The sequence below is a fragment of the Ambystoma mexicanum genome, chromosome 8 (genome assembly GCF_040938575.1).
Source record: "Ambystoma mexicanum isolate Mex_15411 chromosome 8, UKY_AmexF1_1, whole genome shotgun sequence".
Classification (NCBI taxonomy): Eukaryota; Metazoa; Chordata; class Amphibia; order Caudata; family Ambystomatidae; genus Ambystoma; species Ambystoma mexicanum.
The window spans coordinates 1,625,013,213-1,625,034,750 of NC_090929.1; the positions used below are offsets into that span (position 1 = coordinate 1,625,013,213).

At 46.4% G+C, this 21,538-nt stretch overlaps 1 protein-coding gene across 1 annotated transcript in view; it reads left to right on the forward strand.

Moving 5' to 3' along the window:
• The window catches only part of ATRNL1 (attractin like 1), a 2,575,823-nt gene extending 2,556,431 nt beyond the window's left edge, over positions 1 to 19,392 (forward strand). Inside the window, exon 29 of the mRNA XM_069611898.1 lies at positions 10,500 to 19,392. Within this exon, the coding sequence (XP_069467999.1) occupies positions 10,500 to 10,624 (125 nt within the window). The 3' untranslated portion in view covers positions 10,625 to 19,392. The remainder of the gene's footprint in view (positions 1 to 10,499) is intronic.
• The last annotated feature ends 2,146 nt before the right edge of the window (positions 19,393 to 21,538 follow it).

Below are 21,538 nucleotides of genomic sequence, written 5' to 3' on the forward strand. Positions count from 1 at the left end.
AACCCATTTAAGTTGAACAAAACTTTATAACCAAAATATGACAACTTTGTGTCTGGCTTTCTTTCCTGACTCCTCACACTTCTCAATGATCTTTCCGGTGAAAGTGCGGCTAGTGATAGGATTGTAGTTTGCCAGAACTCAGGGTTGAGGGTGGGCTTTTTCAAGAGGAGAGACATAATCCCTGTTTTAAGTTTGTCTGGGAAAGTACCTTCGGTAAGATATGAGATGACTATTGCGAGAAAGGCAATCAAGGCGGGACCGGTAAGTTGTTAGAGAATTGTCACTGGGTTAATGTCATCAGAGCAGGCAGTGGACTAGAGCAAAGCAAGTATTTTAGAAAGTCATCAGGTGATAAGAGGGATAAGATAGTCTGGGGTTGTGTGGATTACAGGTGAATTATGAATGGGGGTCTTATTGCCTAGATGACTCAATGTGTGTGTGTGCCCTGATAGTCTTGTAGATCTGATATGATTGGTTATTTATAATGCGCTTAATACCCAGAGGTTTCTAAGCGTGGACCGGGGGATCAAACCTGCGTTGCTCAGTGTCGTCTTGCTTCCAAGGCGAGCACGTTGCCCCTGAGCTATCCTCCCGAGACAAAAGAAGAAGTACCTGATAGCCTCACATGTTTCTTGTGTATCCTGTACACCTCCGTCTGTAGTGGATTTGGAGCATTGCTTGAAAGCTGCAAAGAGGGCTTTGCTCCTGTTAAGGACTGTTGCAATGGTTTTGGTCATCTGTAGCTTTGGCCTCAGCGATGAACGTCTGACAGTTGGGTCTTGAGGGCTCGGAGTGATTCTGGACTGTCTCTCTAACAGCATGATTGTGCATTTGATACTGTAGAGCTCCTGCGTGTACCAAGGGGCAGAGGTTATTTTTCTGGCCTGGACTAGTTTGATCAGCACGCAGATGACCTCCAAGTCCTTTGGATTATTTCAATTAGAGTTCAAATTGGAGCACATTTTATTGCACTGTAGACAATAGTCTCCTTCTGGGTTTGATGTATCTGCAAGGGATCATCTGGCTATTGAAGCAGTAAAGACAATTCTTCAGTGTATAAATGATTCTTTTCAACATCAAAAAAAAGGGTGTCCATTAAATCATTTCTAAAAGTTAAAATACAGTACCAAGTGTATAAATCACAAACGAGTGAATACATAAGGCATTTTACATTAGATAATGCCTTTTCAATGGATTGTTCTAGTGCTGTATCTGTGCACCAGTGTATAAGTATTTTAATGGCCACTATAGTGCCAGCATATAGAAAAAAAAAGAAAACAAAAACCCCAAACACTTGTACTATTATCACACAATATTAAAGTACCACAGGCTTTTAAAAGCAATTTCCAGCACACGATTTTTGGTGCAGTTGCATTAAAGCACTGATACAGACACTCAACAGAGCTAGCAAGGAATAGAAACACACACGGAGGGGTGCAAGACAGCGACCCTAGACAGGCAGTCAAGACCTTCTTAATTAAAAGTCCTGATGAAGATGACCACAATAAGTTACGGTTATGAAACCGGTCGACCCTGATTTAGCATGAGCAGGTCTCATGTTTTTTTTAGATCTATGCAATAAATTGCTGACATAGACTGTGTTATACATAGTTGACATCATATTGTGTATGTTGTCTATATAATAGGTTTTAGGTGTTAAACAGGACCCCTCTTGTGAGGCGCCTGTGGTACTTTAATATTGTGTGATAATAGTACAAGTGTTTGGGGTTTTTTTTTTTTTTCTATATGCTGGCACTATAGTGGCCATTAAAATACTTATACACTGGTGCACAGATACAGCACTAGAACAATCCATTGAAAAGGCATTATCTAATGTAAAATGCCTTATGTATTCACTCGTTTGTGATTTATACACTTGGTACTGTATTTTAACTTTTAGAAATGATTTAATGGACACCCTTTTTTTGATGTTGAAAAGAATCATTTATACACTGAAGAATTGTCTTTACTGCTTCAATAGCCAGATGAAATGTTTGTGCATATTAAACTATGTTTTGTAAAACCATTTCCTCTATAGACCGTGATTGAGTGTGACAATAATCTTGTAATTCTCGGTAAGAATTGAAATTTAACCTTGATTAAGGTAGAAGTAAAATTAACCCTTGGTGTTCTAGTCTGCAAGGGATCAGACATTAGGTAGCAACAGCAGACACTGGTTACCTGCCAGGTACTAAAGCAGTTATGTTGTCACTGCATATGTTCAGACAGGAGATGGCAGGACCTGACATACCTGATATCACAGCAAAGGGTCCGGCAATAGGGGATCAAAAAGAGAGAGTCTCACTCAGTGGTGCAATCCTCCTTCCTCTAGAAACACCCATGCATGCAGTTTATCACTGCAATTCAGTAAGTTGGAAGGCACGACCAGCCACATTGTCCCTTCCCACCTTGCTCCTGCTTTGCCCTCAGGGACGGTCACTGACCGTACCTGCCCCAGTCAGCCAACTCTGTGGGCCTAACTCATTCTTAGGTTCTCTTGCGAAGCCTTTGCACAGCGCCCATCACCACTGTGCAGCTCCAGGGCTTGCGGGACCACAGCCGAGAGCTCTGTGAGCGTGATGATGGCAGAAGAGTTACCTGCACTCTTTGGGTGTAGTAAAACGTAGTGGTATTTGGTTATGCCCGGCCCTGAAGCGTGCTTGCTGTAAAAGGCGCCTAGTGCCTTTGAGGTTGCGGTATGAGCCATTGGAATGCCCTCTGCACCAGGACCACTCACTCGAACTTAGACCAAAGCATGGGGGCACCCACCTGTTGGAGAATTGCATGTTGCAGAGCCTTCACTGAGTACAACCAAGCTCCCCGTGCCCTGCAGACGTGGGACGCACATTGGCAGGGATAGAAGCAAGTGTCCTATCATTGCAACACACTTAACCATAAACTTTGTATGAGTGGTTCTGATAAGGCAAAAGCAGGTCTTTATATCAGTTTTCTACCCTCACACAGAAGGTGTGCGTATTTCTTTATTGCTACTAATTCAGTGGGTTTTGGTTCCACTTGTTAGATTGGCTCACCTTCCCCCACTTCCTTGGTTGGTTTCTAGATGCGCCTTCCCCGTCCTTCTGTTCCTCACAAGCAGCCATTATTTCCACAGTCTACACTTGCGCTAACTTTATCATGAAACCTCTTTCAAGATGTCCGACACCTGCTTCGAATGTTCCAGTGCTGCACCTAAGTTTCATGATCACTCTTGATGCTCGGAAAGTCACTTAGCCCAGAGAAACACACCTTAAGACCCGATGCAGCGTCCTATTTAAGAACAAAGTATGGTGACAAAACACACATACTATAAATTCTCTAGAAACTGGCGTTTCATCAACGTTTTCTCTCCAGGACTCACTAGTCCCAGGTGGTGACTTCTCAAACAAAGAGTAACAGGCAAAACCCAAGATGGCCGACCTGTTTTTAACCCCTGGTTTTTCTTGTCATGTGAAAGGGACCAGGAAACAGAGCATCATAGGAAAAGTGACCGAGCTAAAGCTCACAAAGCCCATCAAATCAATCAGGGCTCAATAGGAGAGGCATTTCTGGAATGCAGGGGGCTCTTTTCTGAAGCTGAGGGAGGCATCAGTGCGCTGCTGCACTAAACACCTGAAGGGGACAGCTTCTAAGTCCCAGCACCTGTCTGCCATTGAGAGAGGTGCTAACATATCTGAAAGACGCCTCGAACCTGAGAGAGGCGTAGTACATTTGGGGAAAGGGGCTAGAGCTTGTGGGAGTTGCTGAGAAACCTAAAATGATGAAAACCTGACAGTCCTGAGAATGAACTGTTGAAGACTTGGAAATACATCAAGAAACCAACGAGAGACTGGCACCCTCAAGAAAGAAGCAAAGGGGTGGAAGGACCGTCAGGCTCAGAGAGACCAAATGAACCGAAAAGAGTGCCGAGAAACCCAATTAAATGCAAGAAGCCAGGTTTCATAAAATGACAAATAACCACACTTTGAGAGAAAGTACCTATGCCCTGGTTTTAGTAACATCCCTTTGCGGCTGTGTGCATGCCTTGACTAAATCTGCAAGTAACTTTGCACTTAAAATGAACTCACTCTGTCTACATTTGTGGAAGCAATGTTTGTCCCAAGTCCTGTCCACATATCCCTAAATCGCCTGCCCCTTCAGCTCCTTCCATGCAGATGACATCCCCAGAGGCTTAGTGCCAGGCTGCTGACACTGCCGCCATCTTGGTGGGGTCTGGCTTGAGCACTGGGGCCATGCATTGCAAGTGCGATGCATGGTTGTTGGGGGCCCATCCACCATTACAGGGAGTTTGTTGTACAGCGTCCAGTTGGAATGCTAAATCCATTACGCTGCATCCATTAGGTTGGTCTTTAGCTCTGTTTTTGCCTCCACCCATGCCCAGCTTGGAACTGCTGTCTGGCAACGCCCCTACCCCACACTTCCGTTGCCTTGTGGTGCATGCAGTGATAGGAGTGTAGCAAAAAAGTAGTGGCACTGTGATTGCCGCAGGGGACAGTCTAGGAAGTAGGGGAGACGTGCAACACATTTTTCAAGAGTTGCAGCCATGCTGGTTGACAGCCAATTGAGTTAAACAGATTTCAGTTTAGCTGTAACTAATACCCGGTGGTAAAATGGAGAAGTGCGGTTTAACTTCACAAAGAACAGTTCTGGAATGGTTCAAAAAAGGTAGCAGGCGCTCCTCTCCAGAAAGAGCATGGCATGATGACCTGTTCTGATATGAGAGTTTGCAGCACACGCTTTTTGCTCACTGTACCTTTCACAGATGGGAAATAACCATTTGCATATCAGTCTTTGTCCCGCCCACATGGGCAGTCCAGCACCGAAATGCTATGGCAATTCCTCTCTGAACAAGAGTACCAACAGCAACCCCATACACGTGTTTCAGCCTTGTTAACGGGTTATCATGCCTTGTTCTTTCTGGAGAGGAGCGCCTGCTACCTTTTTTGAAATATTTGCAAGGAACTTGGGGTCGGTCACCCTGAGTTACCTGGGGGCAACCAGACGTGGACTCCCTGCTCACTGTGCTCAGAGAGGCGCAGCTTCACCTCACTGATGAGGCCCAACAAGGCTGAAACACGTGTATGGGGTTGCTGGTGGTACTCTTGTTCAGAGAGGAATTGCCATAGCATTTCGGTGCTGGACTGCCCATGTGGGCGGGACAAAGACTGATAGTCAAATGGATATTTCCCATCTGTGAAAGGTACAGTGAGCAAAAAGTGTGTGCTGCAAACTCTCATCTCAGAACAGGTTATCATGCCATGTTCTTTCTGGAGAGGAGCCCCTGCTACCTTTTTTGAAAAAGTTCTGGAATGGTGAAAATGTTTGCAAAAAAGTAGTGGAGCTGTTAACAGTAAAAAATGAACTGCGGAACACCGCCCCCCAACCGTTCCCGCTCACTTCGAACACGGGGTTCATGATGCACGTATGCAGGTCCCTTTCCACACACCGTGAACTCTGCTCCCTGACAAGAAGCAACAGTTACGTTTACCTCAAAACCTTCCATTGTAGTCACAGGTCCTGTGAGCGAGACCGCATGTCAGACTGTGGAACACATTCATTGTGCTGTCAGAAATGCCACAAGGAACCCCGTAGAGACCGCCTCAATGTCCCATTAGCGCAGATTTCAGCAGGCTCCATTCAAGACTGCAGGACTGAACACCCACATGTGCCTTTCTCTACCCACTTTCTGCCTCTCTGCGAGCCATCTCCGCAACACAAAGCGGCAGGCGCGCCGCAGCGGCGCTTACTTAGCAGTGCACTTGAGACCTTTATTTTCGGAAAGTGCTCCCCGAGGCAGCGATACTTGTTCAGAAGCATTTCTGTACAACATATGATTAGTCAGAGACCACCAGAGAAAAGTATTGTGCACTATGGCCCGGCCCCATTCCAAAATGTCCTCTGGCTGGAGAACAAGTATATTTCTTCTATAAAAAGACAACGCAACACTAATTCTATCTTTTAACAATCCAGTTCATATGTTTGTTTTCATTCAGTGATTTCCATATTTAAATAAAGTGCCCCGGGTTTTCCAAATGATCCTATTATCCTGATAACATCATAGTTCCTAGGCTATTAATAAAGTTCATTATTTTCGTAATCACGCATTCTAATCTTCGGACTCTTTTCCCATACCACGGACTTCGGTCCCCCAAGGGCGTTCACCCACAGCGCTTTGAGGCTATACCAATGGGATAAAGCTGCTATACAAATGACAAACTACTACTACTCTACAGAAAATCCATATTTTCTTATTAAGATCCATCCAATTATTAAAATCCATCCCGTCATTTGGACAACTGCATGGAAACACATAACCTCCCGATAATACCAGCTCACTGCGTAGTTGACGGGAACCCCCAAATTATAAAAATGATCATTCGCTTCAATAATATTTCCTTTCTTGCCTTAATTTAGTCCTTCCTCCACGCTTGTTAAACATGATAATCTTGGTTTTAGGGTTAGTAAGGTCTGCTCTATGTCCCTCTGAACAATTTAGTATTCTAGTTAATAATACAGCATATTAGAACATATGTTTTAATTTCTTAAAAAGAACCTTCTGAAAAAGTTGCAATTGTCACCTTCCTTCACCTTATTTTCTTCAATGTGAGGTGATTGGTTTTGGTATCTCTTTGGTCACAGGGATCCTGGTGACTAGGGTACTGTTTTCCAGTCACTGAGATCCCAGTGACTAGGGTACTATTTTCCAGTCAATGAGGATCAGAGAGATCCTGGTGACCAGGGTACTGTTTTCCAGTCAATGAGGATCACAGAGATCCTGGTGACTAGGGTACTGTTTTCCAGTCACTGAGGATCACAGAGATCCTGGTGACCAGGGTACTGTTTTCCAGTCACTGAGGATCACAGAGATCCTGGTGACTAGAGTACTGTTTTCCAGTCAATGAGGATCACAGAGATCCTGGTGACCAGGGTACTGTTTTCCAGTCACTGAGGATCACAGAGATCCTGGTGACCAGGGTACTGTTTTCCAGTCACTGAGGATAACAGAGATCCTGGTGAGGATCACAGAGATCCTGGTGACCAGGGTACTGTTTTCCAGTCACTGAGGATCACAGAGATCCTGGTGACTAGGGTACTGTTTTCCAGTCAATGAGGATCACAGAGATCCTGGTGACCAGGGTACTGTTTTCCAGTCACTGAGGATCACAGAGATCCTGGTGACCAGGGTACTGTTTTCCAGTCACTGAGGATAACAGAGATCCTGGTGACCAGGGTACTGTTTTCCAGTCACTGAGGATAACAGAGATCCTGGTGACCAGGGTACTGTTTTCCAGTAACTGAGATCCTGGTGACCATGGTATTGTTTTCCAGTCACTGAGGATCACAGAGATCCTGGTGACCAGGGTACTGTTTTCCGGTAACTGAGATCCTGGTGACCATGGTATTGTTTTCCAGTCACTGAGGATCACAGAGATCCTAGTAACTAGGGTACTTTTTTCCAGTCAATGAGGATCACAGAGACTCTGGTGACTAGGGTACTGTTTTCCAGTCACTGAGGATCACAGAGATCCTGGTGACAGGGTACTGTTTTCTAGTCGCTGATGATCACAGAGATCCCGGTGACTAGGGTACTGTTTTCCAGTAACTGAGTATCACTGAGATCCTGGTGACTAGGGTACTGTTTTCCAGTCACTGAGGATCACAGATATACTGGTGACTAGGGTACTGTTTTCCAGTCACTGAGGATCACTGAGATACTGGTGACCAGGGTACTGTTTTCCAGTCACTGAGGATCACTGAGATCCTGACGACTAGGTTACTGTTTTCCAGTCACTGAAATCCTGGTGACCATGGTATTGTTTTCCAGTCACTGAGGATCACAGAGATCCTAGTGACTAGGGTACTGTTTTCCAGTCAATGAGGATCACAGAGATCCTGGTGACTAGGGTACTGTTTCCAGTCACTGAGGATCACAGAGATCCTGGTGACTAGGGTACTGTTTTCCAGTCAGTGAGGATCCCAGAGATGTTGGTGACTAGGGTACTGTTTTTCAGTCACTGAGGATCACAGAGATCCTGATTACTAGGCTACTGATTTCTAGTCACTGATGATCACAGAGATCCTGGTGCCTAGGGTACTGTTTTCCAGTAACTGAGGATCACTGAGATCCTGGTGACTAGGGTTCTGGTTTCCAGTCACTGAGGATCAAAGAGATCCTGGTGACTAGGGTACTTTTTTCCTGTCACTGAGAATCACGGAGATCCTGGTGACTAGGGTACGGCTTTCCAGTCACTGAGGATCACTGAGATCCTGGTGACTAGGGTACTGTTTTCTAGTCACTGATGATCACAGAGATCCTGGTGACTAGGGTACTGTTTTCCAGTCAATGAGGATCACTGAGATCCAGGTGACATGGGTATTGTTTTCCAGTCACCAAGGATCGCATGGATCCTGGTGACTAGGGTACTTCTTTCCTGTCACTGAGAATCACTGAGATCCTGGTGACTAGGGTACGGCTTTCCAGTCACTGAGGATCACTGAGATCCTGGTGACTAGGGTACTGTTTTCCAGTCACTGAGGATCCCAGAGATCCTGGTGACTCGGGTACTGTTTTCCAGTCAATGAGGATCACTGAGATCCTGGTGACATGGGTATTGTTTTCCAGTCACCGAGGATCACATGGATCCTGGTGACTAGGGTACTGTTTTGCAGACACTGAGGATGACGGACATCCTGGTGACTAGGGTACTTTTTTCCTGTCACTGAGAATCACTGAGATCCTGGTGACTAGGGTACAGCTTCCAGTCACGGAGGATCACAGAGATCCTAGTGACTAGGATACTATTTCCCAGTCACTGAGGATCACAGAGATCCTGGTGACCAGGGTACTGTTTTCCAGTCACTGAGATCCTGGTGACTAGTTTACTGTTTTCCAGTCACTAAAATCCTGGTGACCATGGTACTGTTTTCCAGTCACTGAGGATCACAGAGATCCTAGTGACTAGGGTAATGTTTTCCAGTCAATGAGGATCACCGAGATCCTGGTGACTAGGGTACTTTTTTCCAGTCACAGAGATCCTGGTGACTAGGGTACTATTTTCCAGTCACTGAGATCCTAGGGACTAGGTTACTTTTTTCCAGTCACTGAGGATAACAGAGATCCTGGTGACTAAGGTACTGTTTTCCAGTCACCGAGGCCATCTTTTGAGTTTGGGAATTGGTGGCTTTTGCCCCCAAAGCGACTAATTATTGTCACTGAGATTTTGGAAGACCTTGGTAAATATGGCACAAAAGCTGTAGTTATTTTATTATTATTATTTCTTTCGTTTTTTTATTTCCCTTTATCCTATTTTGTATTTTTCTGTTTTACTAAAATATGTGTATGTAACGATTAGAACAATTGTTTACAAAATTAAATGGAAAAGTTGCAATAATCCTTGACCAACCATGGACGAATAACTGTGGGCTATAAAAACAAAAACCAAGAATCTTTATTTAGCATTCACTTTTGTAGATTCACATTGACACAACGGCAGCAAAGATTGCATTCGTAGTTGTATTTGTATTTTATTGTTTATATAGCACTTTAATCCAAAGCGCTTTACAGTTTAACAACAAGAAAATATCAAACATAGAACATAGAAGCAATAATAAGTACTCGTAGTTCTTATTCATAGGTAATAAGATTAAAAGAGCAACAGATGCATTTAACACCAAGGGTCTCGATCAGAGTTGAGCTGTAGTGGTAAACAGGTATCCTTTTACCATCAGCCCAATTCAGGGTAGGACCAAATACCATAGCCAGTATTCCATAGGACTACTGCCTGTGCTGCTTCTAGTGGAATTTCCTTCAGTACAGTAAATATGTTTGGGAATGTGCTGTGGTAAGGTAGTGAAAATATGGGCATCTCTGATGTCCCCTCTCACCACTTACCATAGTGGTATGAACCATTACTCTCCAGTTTCCACCTTTACATTCATGGTGGGAACGGCTAACACATAATAATTGAAAACATGTCTTCTACGGTTACCACTGACAGAGGTGTTATTTCTGCGTTACCTCTGGACCACCAATGGCTTGCCAGTGTTTTTGAGATGAGACTCTGATGATCCCCACAGTTGACTGTTGGCATGCGTTAATGGGAGTTGTTTTTAAAAGATATGGCGAGCAGACCATATGTTGCAGACCCCTGTAGCAAAACGATTCACTTTGGAACGTGATCGCATGCCTCTGATATTGGTTAAGGGGAGGACAAGTGGTTTTGCCTGAGCAATTAGGCAAAGTTACCAATAACTTGTTAAGGGTCGGATTTGTTTTCAATATAAAATTGATCGGTGTATCCACTTTACGCAACAAATTATAGGCCGCATTGATCAGCTGCAGTGCAATTTCTTGAAGCACCCTAGATAATTATCAAAATATTGTCAACAAGGGTTGACAATGCGGATGTCTGTGCAAGAAAAAGCTGATTCTGTACTTGTGTTGTCTCCTATTATTGGTTGGTTTTGCGATTTGATCTTTTTTTTTTTTTTTTTTTTTGCAGGTCTTGCTATCGCCAGTGCCCTCATAGACATATCGCAGCAGAAGCCAACAGACTGCAAAGAAAAGGGCATAGGGATCCGGAACCGGAAGCCACACCTTCCGACGCGTCAAGGAACCTGCGTCTGAGACCCTTCGGGAGCTCTTCTATATTCTGCAATGAGAAGGGTGTTCTTTGGGCGTCGTCTTCTCTTTTTTTATTTAAAATTTGAATGGCTTCCCCTACAGCCTCGTTTTTTATGGAGGCACTTTTGTGGAAGGTGAGAGGCCAGGCGCCCGCCTCTTTCACGCATATGCAACTTGCTGGGCCAGTCTCTTGCCTGGCCCTTCCAACCCCCATACAACACCAGGATTGAACACCCAAAAACTGAAAAAGGGGACGGAAAGGTACAGAATCAGCGTCGAATATCAATTAAAGTCAACATGTTGGCATCGGCCACTAAGAGACCTAGTTGATCAATTGCATGTTTTTATTCATGGATCTATCAGACGTTGCGTGGCGCGTGGCGCTCCCGTATAGCTTGGAGGTATATGTGCAATGATGTTAGAGTGAACCCAACCCTGCGACTGGAGCCCAAAAAAAGGACTCTATGGGCATCGAAAGAAGCGGGAAGCAAAAGGCATTCCACAGGACAAGTTTAACCAGATGGATAGGCTGTGCCTAGAGGAAAGCTGCTGAGCAGGCCTGTATGGACTCTGAGCCCATTAAACATGGCGAGCGTGTAATTGAGTAGCACGTATGGCCAATGCCGAGTCCTGTATCAGCCTCGCCAAATCGGCCGTCCATTTTGTTATTTCATATCTCAAAGGATTCTACCTCTCAAACGACCCAGATAAGTGGCAGCGGAATGCCTGGGATTGGGAATTAGAGCTTCTGCAAGAGGGGTGTCTTGGAACAATGTTGAGGCCAGATTGGGGGAGCTGCCTGACAACGCTTGCAGCAGTCGGTTTTTGCCTTGCTGACCATGTCGTCGAATGGATAGTGGAAGGCTTGAATCGCTTGTGTACGCCGAAGAGGCACCCCAAATTGTAATTGACTTCCTGCTCAGCAGGTGCTGGACAAATATAGTGGAACCTTTTTTTTTTTTTTTAAATCAAATAAGTAAGATGTTTGAAAATAAACCTGTTAAGAGATTAACTTCTGGTGCCCTAGTCCACGAAATCCCATCGAATGTGGAATCGTGGATTAATAAACTGTTGACTAAATTTGTATAATACACTAAAACCTGTGTCCGACGGTGGCAGTTGCAGCCATTTCATGTCCCAGGGATGGTTATGTGCAGTGCTCCTGCTGCATTTTGCTAAGCATGAACCTTCATCCTGGTGGGCGCAACCAGCCACCCAACACACGCGGGCCTCTCCCGAAACATCTGTATTGCCGGTCACTGTTGTCCAGAGAAACCTGGTAACAGAAATAGAGCTATGCATTGTCCTAAAGCCTCTAATCTCCTATGGTAGGAGGAAGGAACCAACCCAGGTGTTTATGAATGACACCAGTAGGTTCCTGTTGGCACCAACTGTGTTGTGGTTTGGGAAATCCAGATCTCTTTCAACATTGGAACATATCCCAGTAGGCGATGAGTCAACTGTTAGGAAAATGAGTATAGTTCGATTTGAAAGGCACTGCACGGACACAAGGGGATTGGCGGCTTGTGTCAAACCTCTTGCCTGGCACACTGGTTTTTACTCTTCCTTGCCCTCTCCCCCTTGGTTACCTCCAGGCGAGGTGGTGTCTTCCTGTAGTCGAGGGCTAAAATGGCGGTCATGGTCAACGAGGTGTCCAGGACTCATCGAAGATTTACTTATATAAGCTAAAGTCACTCAGTTCCACACTACACATGTTGGGGAGCGTCCTTATGGCCACCTTAGGAGGTCCTGCACTCTGGGATCCGTGCACGCTGCCTCCGCAACTCGTCCAAGCTAAGAAGACGATTTCATTTTTAAAAAATATTTATCACAAATGAATATGGAAGCTGGACAAAATGGTTTTGTACTCGTTTGTAACCCAGGGGCATAGTTGTGGCGTTCTTTGTGTTTAGTACTATTGAGGGACACATAAGGGCAATGACATGTGGACACCACAATCATTATTTCTCAGCTGCAATGGAAGGAGAAGAATACTTCCCCGCTAACCCAACCAATGCACAGATTTATTCACATACTCCTGCTTCCCAATTGCCGACCACTTCCTGTACGCCCTTATAATCCCAGGCATTAACTACCTGGAAAGGCCCCTCTTGGACCCACATTAAAGGTATGGTGATAACCATAGAAACGGTACATCTGGTATTACGCCTAATGATCGAATTATTTTTATTCCAACTATTTTAGTTCAAATTTTCTGCTCGATTTTTGGCCGACAAATTTAGAAAAGTTGGGGTTACGCAATTATGTCTGATCAAACTATTTTAGTTCCAATTTTCCGGCTTGATTTTTGGCTGAGAAATGACGATGCTAAGAGGGGTCGGCAATATTGGTGGGAGTGGAGGAGGGCGGATAGTGGTAGTCTGGGTACGGTGGTCTACGCCCGATTTCTATACGAAAGAAATCGGGCCAAAGTCCCACTAAAGCAGTTTGACCAAAAAAATAGATCATTAGACATCCATCCATCCACCTGAATTATACGTTGGGATCATAAGGCATATTTACAGCATGGGTGCATATATTTTCTGTGTTCAGTACTTCCTACATAGTCCTTGCAATGCCAACCCAGGTGGGGTTTAAAAAATTAGAGGGATATAAAATGACACCTTTCTACTGTTAGTAAAATACACCTAATAAGAGCATTAGTAATTAAATAGTGTATAATCAAATACATTTTACTTTTGAGAAAATTGAACATTGCCATCAAGTGGGCATTTCTTAGAATGTGTGCTGTGGCGCCTGAATTAGTCCGCTGCGTTACATTGGGTCGTCCTATATTCTGGAGGGTAGAGTGCACCGGCCAAGGGGGGTAGCATCACCCAAATCATGGCCTCCTGCCGGATGAAGGCGCCAATACCGCCATCTGTGGGAGGATTGGTACCCTCAGAGCTGGACGTTCTTTACTGTATCCAAGTTCCCTATGTATGGGCAGCGCGTCATGAAGCGCCCCTCCGGGTGCGCACATTCAGAAGGCCACCCACTTCTTGCATGACTGGAAATAGGACTTGGGCGGTGCAGAGTATATATCTTGTTGGCAGTACAAATATCACCCCAGGTGGCAGTATTAGCAGCTAATTATTATACTGTTCCGCTGTCATTCCAATGATGCCCCCACTTTATTGTTTTCATCCACGATTATCAAGGTGGGACTATGGGATGGTTGGGTCTAAATCACCATGCTGGGTGACGGCTTCCCTGCCTCTCCCAGGGTTTGGCTGTACCACTGTAAAACAGAATTAACAAAGAAAACGGTCTCACAGTCCCTAATCCACCCTGTCCAACACCTGAAGGATCTTTGCATTTGACCATGAAAGTCATGCTGCCACTGGTGTGATGCACCGAGACGACGTGTTTAAACTGCCCTTCGCACGCACAGCGCAGTGGGTCAACGGTTTGACATGGGCATGGACCTTTCTCAAATCCTCACAGTTTGAAAAGCAACCATGGTTTTTGAGAGCCCGAAGTGCCCCCAGGATATCATGTGCACTTATGATGCAAAATTGGTAAAGAGAATTGCTATGTTAAACACAGCAGATGTTTACTGTGATATCAAACCTTTATGATGTATGTCCCTTCTAGCACATGGACTGGCTTGAGTTGCAAACTATCATTTAGATGTGGTTGAACGTTCCTTGTTTCTATGAACTGTCTAATGATTCATATTTTTTTAAATCCTTAGGAATTGTTTGGAATTTTTTCCAACCTAGTGGGTCTTGAACTTTTGTTTTGTTTCTATTGCTTGCTGTAATAATGTGTCCCTTTTAAGAGCTGTTCTCTTGCTTAAATTTGTTTGCTTTCATTTCACTGGCGTTAGTGTGCCTCTAGACAGCCCACCCAGGGCCATTTAGGGCAGAGATATACTTAGAGAGCCAGGAGCTCTGCCCTTCTACTAATGCGTACTAGCACCATCAGAGAATACATTGACAGGAAATGTAATCAGACCTATACAAACTCCCATAAAGGCATCAAGCTATATATGCAAGAAGCAATGTCAAGACACGCCTGGTTGGAATGAATGCAAATCGTTTGGGCCCAATGATTAATTTTTATCAGCTCATAGACCAAGCGGTATTCTACACAGGCTTCCAATTTCAATGAGTGGTGTTGAGCTCTCAGGAGAAATGCTTACTAAACCAGGTCTATTCCCCATCTGTGAGCTAAGGACCACTGGCTTAGGGGTGACAGTCAGCCCATGCCCTCTTTATCACATAGAGTAACCATGTGCAAACCCTCTGGAGATCTACCTTACTAAACCAGGTCTATTCCCCATCTGTGAGCTAGGGACCGCTGGCCCAGGGGTGACAGTCAGCCCATGCCCACTGTATCACATAGAGTAACCATTTGCAAACCATCTGGAGCTCTACCTTACTAAACCAGGTCTATGCCCCATCTGTGAGCTAGGGACCACTGGCCCAGGGGGACAGTCAGCCCATGCCCTCTTTATCACATAGAGTAACCATTTGCAACCCTCTGGAGATCTACCTTACTAAACCAGGTCTATTCCCCATCTGTGAGCTAAGGACCACTGGCCCAGGGGTGACAGTCAGCCCATGCCCTCGTTATCACATAGAGTAACCATTTGCAAACCCTCTGGAGATCTACCTTACTAAACCAGGTCTATGCCCCATCTGTGAGCTAAGGACCACTGGCCCAGGGGTGACAGTCAGCCCATGCCCTCGTTATCACATAGAGTAACCATTTGCAAACCCTCTGGAGATCTACCTTACTAAACCAGGTCTATGCCCCATCTGTGAGCTAAGGACCACTGGCCCACGGGTGACAGTCAGCCCATGCCCTCGTTATCACATAGAGTAAGCATTTGCAACCCTCTGGAGATCTACCTTACTAAACCAAGTCTATTCCCCATCTGTGAGCTAGGGACCACTGGCCCAGGAGTGACAGTCAGCCCATGCCCTCTTTATCACCTAGAGTAACCATGTGCAAACCCTCTGGAGATCTACCTTACTAAACCAGGTCTATGCCCCATCTGTGAGCTAGGGACCTCTGGCCCAGGGGTGACAGTCAGCCCATGCCCTCGTTATCACACAGAGTAACCATTTGCAAACCCTCTGGAGATCTACCTTACTAAACCAGGTCTTTTCCCCATCTGTGAGCTAGGGACCACTGGCCCAGGGGTGACAGTCAGCCCATGCCCTCGTTATCACATAGAGTAACCATTTGCAAACCATCTGGAGATCTACCTTACTAAACCAGGTCTATTCCCCATCTGTGAGCTAGGGACCTCTGGCCCAGGGGTGACAGTCAGCCCATGCCCTCATTGTCACACAGAGTAACCATTTGCCACCCTCTGGAGCTCTACCTTACTAAACCAGGTCTATGCCCCATCTGTGAGCTAGGGACCTCTGGCCCAGGGGTGACAGTCAGCCCATGCCTTCTTTATCACATAGAGTAACCATTTGCAACCCTCTGGAGATCTACCTTACTAAACCAGGTCTATGCCCCATCTGTGAGCTAGGGACCTCTGGCCCAGGGTTGACAGTCAGCCCATGCCCTCATTATCACATAGGGTCCCCATGTGCAAACCCTCTAGGGATCTACCTTACTAAACCAGGTCTATGCCCCATCTGTGAGCTAGGGACCACTGGCCCAGTGGTGACAGTCAGCCCATGCCCTCATTATCACATAGAGTAACCATGTGCAAACCCTCTGGAGATCTACCTTACTAAACCAGGTCTATTACCCATCTGTGAGCTAGGGACCACTGGCCCAGGGGTGACGGTCAGCCCATGCCCTCTTTATCACATAGAGTAACCATGTGCAAACCCTCTGGAGCTCTACCTTACTAAACCAGGTCTATGCCCCATCTGTGAGCTAGGGACCTCTGGCCCAGGGGTGACGGTCAGCCCATGCCCTCGTTATCACATAGGGTAACCATGTGCAAACCCTCTGGAGATCTACCTTACTAAACCAGGTATATTCCCCATCTGTGAGCAAGGGACCACTGGCCCAGGGGTGACAGTCAGCCCATGCCCTCGTTATCACATATAGTAACCATTTGCCACCCTCTGGAGATCTACCTTACTAAACCAGGTCTATGCCCCATCTGTGAGCTAGGGACCACTGGCCCAGGGGGACAGTCAGCCCATGCCCTCATTATCACACAGAGTAACCATTTGCCACCCTCTGGAGATCTACCTTAATAAACCAGGTACATTCCCCATCAGTGAGCTAAGGACCACTGGCCCAGGTGACGTCAGCCCATGCCCTCTTTATCACATAGAGTAACCATGTGCAAACCCTCTGGAGCTCTACCTTACTAAACCAGGTCTATGCCCCATCTGTGAGCTAGAGACCACTGGCCCAGGGGTGACAGTCAGCCCATGCCCTCGTTATCACATAGAGTAACCATGTGCAAACCCTCTGGAGATCTACCTTACTAAACCAGGTCTATGCCCCATCTGTGAGCTAGGGACCTCTGGCCCAGGGGTGACAGTCAGCCCATGCCCTCTTTATCACAGAGTAACCATGTGCAACCCCTCTGGAGATCTACCTTACTAAACCAGGTCTATGCCCCATCTGTGAGCTAAGGACCACTGGCCCAGGGGTGACAGTCAGCCCATGCCCTCTTTATCACATAGAGTAACCATTTGCAAACCCTCTGGAGATCTACCTTACTAAACCAGGTCTATTCCCCATCTGTGAGCTAGGGACCTCTGGCCCAGGGGTGACAGTCAGCCCACGCCCTTGTTATCACATAGAGTAACCATTTGCCACCCTCTGGAGATCTACCTTACTAAACCAGGTCTATGCCCCATCTGTGAGCTAGGGACCACTGGCCCAGGGGTGACAGTCAGCCCATGCCCTCTTTATCACATAGAGTAACCATTTGCAAACCCTCTGGATATCTACCTTACTAAACCAGGTCTATGCCCCATCTGTGAGCTAGGGACCACTGGCCCAGGGGTGACAGTCAACCCATGCCCTCGTTATCACATAGAGTAACCATCTGCAAACCCTCTGGAGATCTACCTTACTAAACCAGATCTATGCCCCATCTGTGAGCTAAGGACCACTGGCCCAGGGGTGACAGTCAGCCCATGCCCTCTTTATCACATAGAGTAACCATGTGCAAACCCTCTGGGGATCTACCTTACTAAACCAGGTACATTCCCCATCTGTGAGCTAAGGACCACTGGCCCAGGGGTGACAGTCAGCCCATACCCTCGTTATCACATAGAGTAACCATGTGCAAACCCTCTGGAGATCTACCTTACTAAACCAGGTCTATTCCCCATCTGTGAGCTAGGGACCTCTGGCCCAGGGGTGACAGTCAGCCCATGCCCTCGTTATCACATAGAGTAACCATGTGCAAACCCTCTGGAGATCTACCTTACTAAACCAGGTCTATTCCCCATCTGTGAGCTAGGGACCACTGGCCCAGGGGTGACAGTCAGCCCATGCCCAGTGTATCACATAGAGTAACCATTTGCAAACCCTCTGGAGCTCTACCTTACCAAACCAGGTCTATTCCCCATCTGTGAGCTACTAAACCAGGTACATTCCCCATCTGTGAGCTAAGGACCACTGGCCCAGGGGTGACAGTCAGCCCATGCCCTCTTTATCACATAGAGTAACCATGTGCAAACCCTCTGGAGATCTACCTTACTAAACCAAGTCTATTCCCCATCTGTGAGCTAAGGACCACTGGCTCAGGGGTGACAGTCAGCCCATGCCCTCTTTATCACATAGAGTAACCATGTGCAAACCCTCTGGAGCTCTACCTTACTAAACCAGGTCTATGCCCCATCTGTGAGCTAGGGACCTCTGGCCCAGGGGTGACAGTCAGCCCATGCCCTCTTTATCACATAGAGTAACCATGTGCAAACCCTCTGGAGCTCTACCTTACTAAACCAGGTCTATGCCCCATCTGTGAGCTAGGGACCTCTGGCCCAGGGGTGACAGTCAGCCCATGCCCTCTTTATCACATAGAGTAACCATGTGCAAACCCTCTGGAGCTCTACCTTACTAAACCAGGTCTATGCCCCATCTGTGAGCTAGGGACCTCTGGCCCAGGGGTGACAGTCAGCCCATGGCCACTGTATCACATAGAGTAACCATTTGCAACCCTCTGGAGATCTACCTTACTAAACCAGGTCTATTCCCCATCTGTGAGCTAGGGACCACTGGCCCAGGGGTGACAGTCAGCCCATGCCCTCATTATCACATAGAGTAACCATGTGCAAACCCTCTGGAGATCTACCTTACTAAACCAGGTCTATGCCCCATCTGTGAGCTAGGGACCACTGGCCCAGGGGTGACAGTCAGCCCATGCCCTCGTTATCACCTAGAGTAACCATGTGCAAACCCTCTGGAGATCTACCTTACTAAACCAGGTCTATGCCCCATCTGTGAGCTAGGGACCACTGGCCCAGGGGTGACAGTCAGCCCACTGGCCCAGGGGTGACAGTCAGCCCATGCCCTCGTTATCACATAGAGTAACCTTTTGCCACCCTCTGGAGCTCTACCTTACTAAACCAGGTCTATTCCCCATCTGTGAGCTAGGGACCTCTGGCCCAGGGGTGACAGTCAGCCCATGCCCTCGTTATCACATAGAGTAACCTTTTGCATGCCATGGTGTTGACACAGTGGCCATACATTCCTAGTGTGAGATGTTCATGTTTATTTTGCCATGTCATGCATACAGAGCTGACCCACTTGGTCATGTCAAGGACTGGATGTGTCATCAATCAAAAAAAGATGCTAAAATAAAGTTTGAAGCACTTTGTTTCACACCTGGTGGTGTCGCATGTACACTTTTTGGGGGCACTCCTGACTGTAAGTAATGTTGTCATTACTTGTTCTGATGTTCTGTTTTGTGGGCCCGTTGTAATTCTTTGGCCAAGGCCGGTCGGTTTTTCTGGTTGGCAGCTTGTCCTCCTTGCCACTCACCCTAAAACAATGTTTGACTGGAAGAGGCAAAAGCTTCCCTTTTTCAGAGGTTGTGATGTTCTTTTGTGCACGTGTAAAACGGCCGTGGGAAGGGCCTACCTCAATTCTCAGTCTTGTGCGTATGTGTAGCCCGCATGCACTGCTAAGTGTCGCCTAACACTGAAGCGATGCATGAAATAACAGCATGGGGGATGCATTCCGCAATTGAGAAGGTGTGGTCAATAGCCAGCAAGGTAAGCATCTTCTGAAAGTCAAGTGTAAAGCAATGTTTGGTACCGTGTTATCCAATTTTAAAATCACCCGAGATGCAGGTTTTGATACCGTTTATTGGACTAACTGAAAATTCTATGCAGAGGTGGAGAATTGTATGAGCCTTCGAAGTCCCTAAAGATTGTGCATAGTGAAATCTGATGACGAAATCTATGGGCCCTCGAAAGCTAATACATTGTTCCATCTTTGAATAATATTTTCAGGTAGTCCAATAGAAGGTATCAAGACCTGCAGCTTATCGTATTCTGAAAGCAAAGGAATGTTTCCCCGAACAGAGGGGCAGTCTTCCAAAGGGTTGGGTGTTCGAAGTGAGAACCTTCTGCCACCTTTCCTCGCTCTAAAAACAGAGGCAGACTGAATAGATGTTGATGTGCAAAAGGCATTGAATGCCCAGGAGCGTGAACTTCAGGTTGCTTGAAAGAAATGTAGTACCACGTGCATAATGTACACTATCATCCCTTCAAAAGGTCTTAAACTGAAACGATGTGCAACAGGAAATCAGCCCGGCACTGAGGCGAATGGAGAAATGCATCCTCTCATCCAGGCACCTGCCTCCGATCAAGCCCCAGGTGTATAGGTATATGGGGGATCGGCTTAGCCCAGCCTAGGATACATAGTTGCTCTGGCAGGAGACTGTGTGAACACTAGACTGACCTCTTAGTCCAGCCTAGGATACATGGTTACTCTGGCAGGAGACTGTGTGAAGACTAGACTGACCTCTTAGCCCAGCCTAGGATACATGGTTACTCTGGCAGGAGACTGTGTGATGACTAGACTGACCTCATAGCCCAGCCTAGGATAGATGGTTGCTCTGGCAGGAGACTGTGTGAACACTAGACTGACCTCTTAGCCCAGCCTAGGATACTAGACTTACCTCTTAGCCCAGCCTAGGATAGATGGTTACTCTGGCAGGAGACTGTGTGAAGACTAGACTGACCTCTTAGCCCAGCCTAGGATACATGGTTGCTCTGGCAGGAGACTGTGTGAAGACTAGACTGACGTCTTAGCCCAGCCTAGGATACATGGTTACTCTGGCAGGAGACTGTTTGAAGACTAGACTGACCTCTTAGCCCAGCCTAGGATAGATGGTTACTCTGGCAGGAGACTGTGTGAACACTAGACTGACCTCTTAGCCCAGCCTAGGATACATGGTTACTCTGGCAGGAGATTGTGTGAAGGCTAGACTTACCTCTTAGCCCAGCCTAGGATAGATGGTTACTCTGGAAGGAGACTGTGTGAACACTAGACTGACCTCTTAGTCCAGCCTAGGATACATGGTTACTCTGGCAGCAGACTGTGTGAAAACTAGACTGACCTCTTAGCCCAGCCTAGGATACATGGTTACTCTGGCAGCAGACTGTGTGAAAACTAGACTGACCTCTTAGCTCAGCCTAGGATACATGGTTACTCTGGAAGGAGACTGTGTGAAGACTAGACTGACCTCTTAGCCCGGCCTAGGATACATGGTTACTCTGGCAGGAGACTGTTTTCTTTTTTTTTTTTATTGTAATTTTTAGTTTAGTTTACAAAAAAAAACTTTTTATTACATAGTTCCATATGTCCTTTACTTGACAATCCATCATGTTGCTGCTTGGTAGGTCTGGCCAAAACCTCATCAGATTTCTGGCAGTATGGAGTCCATATAATTTATCACTGCACACGTCAGCCGTGTATTTGTTCCAGAGATTAAATAGCTCCACCACTGTTCTAAGTTGTTGT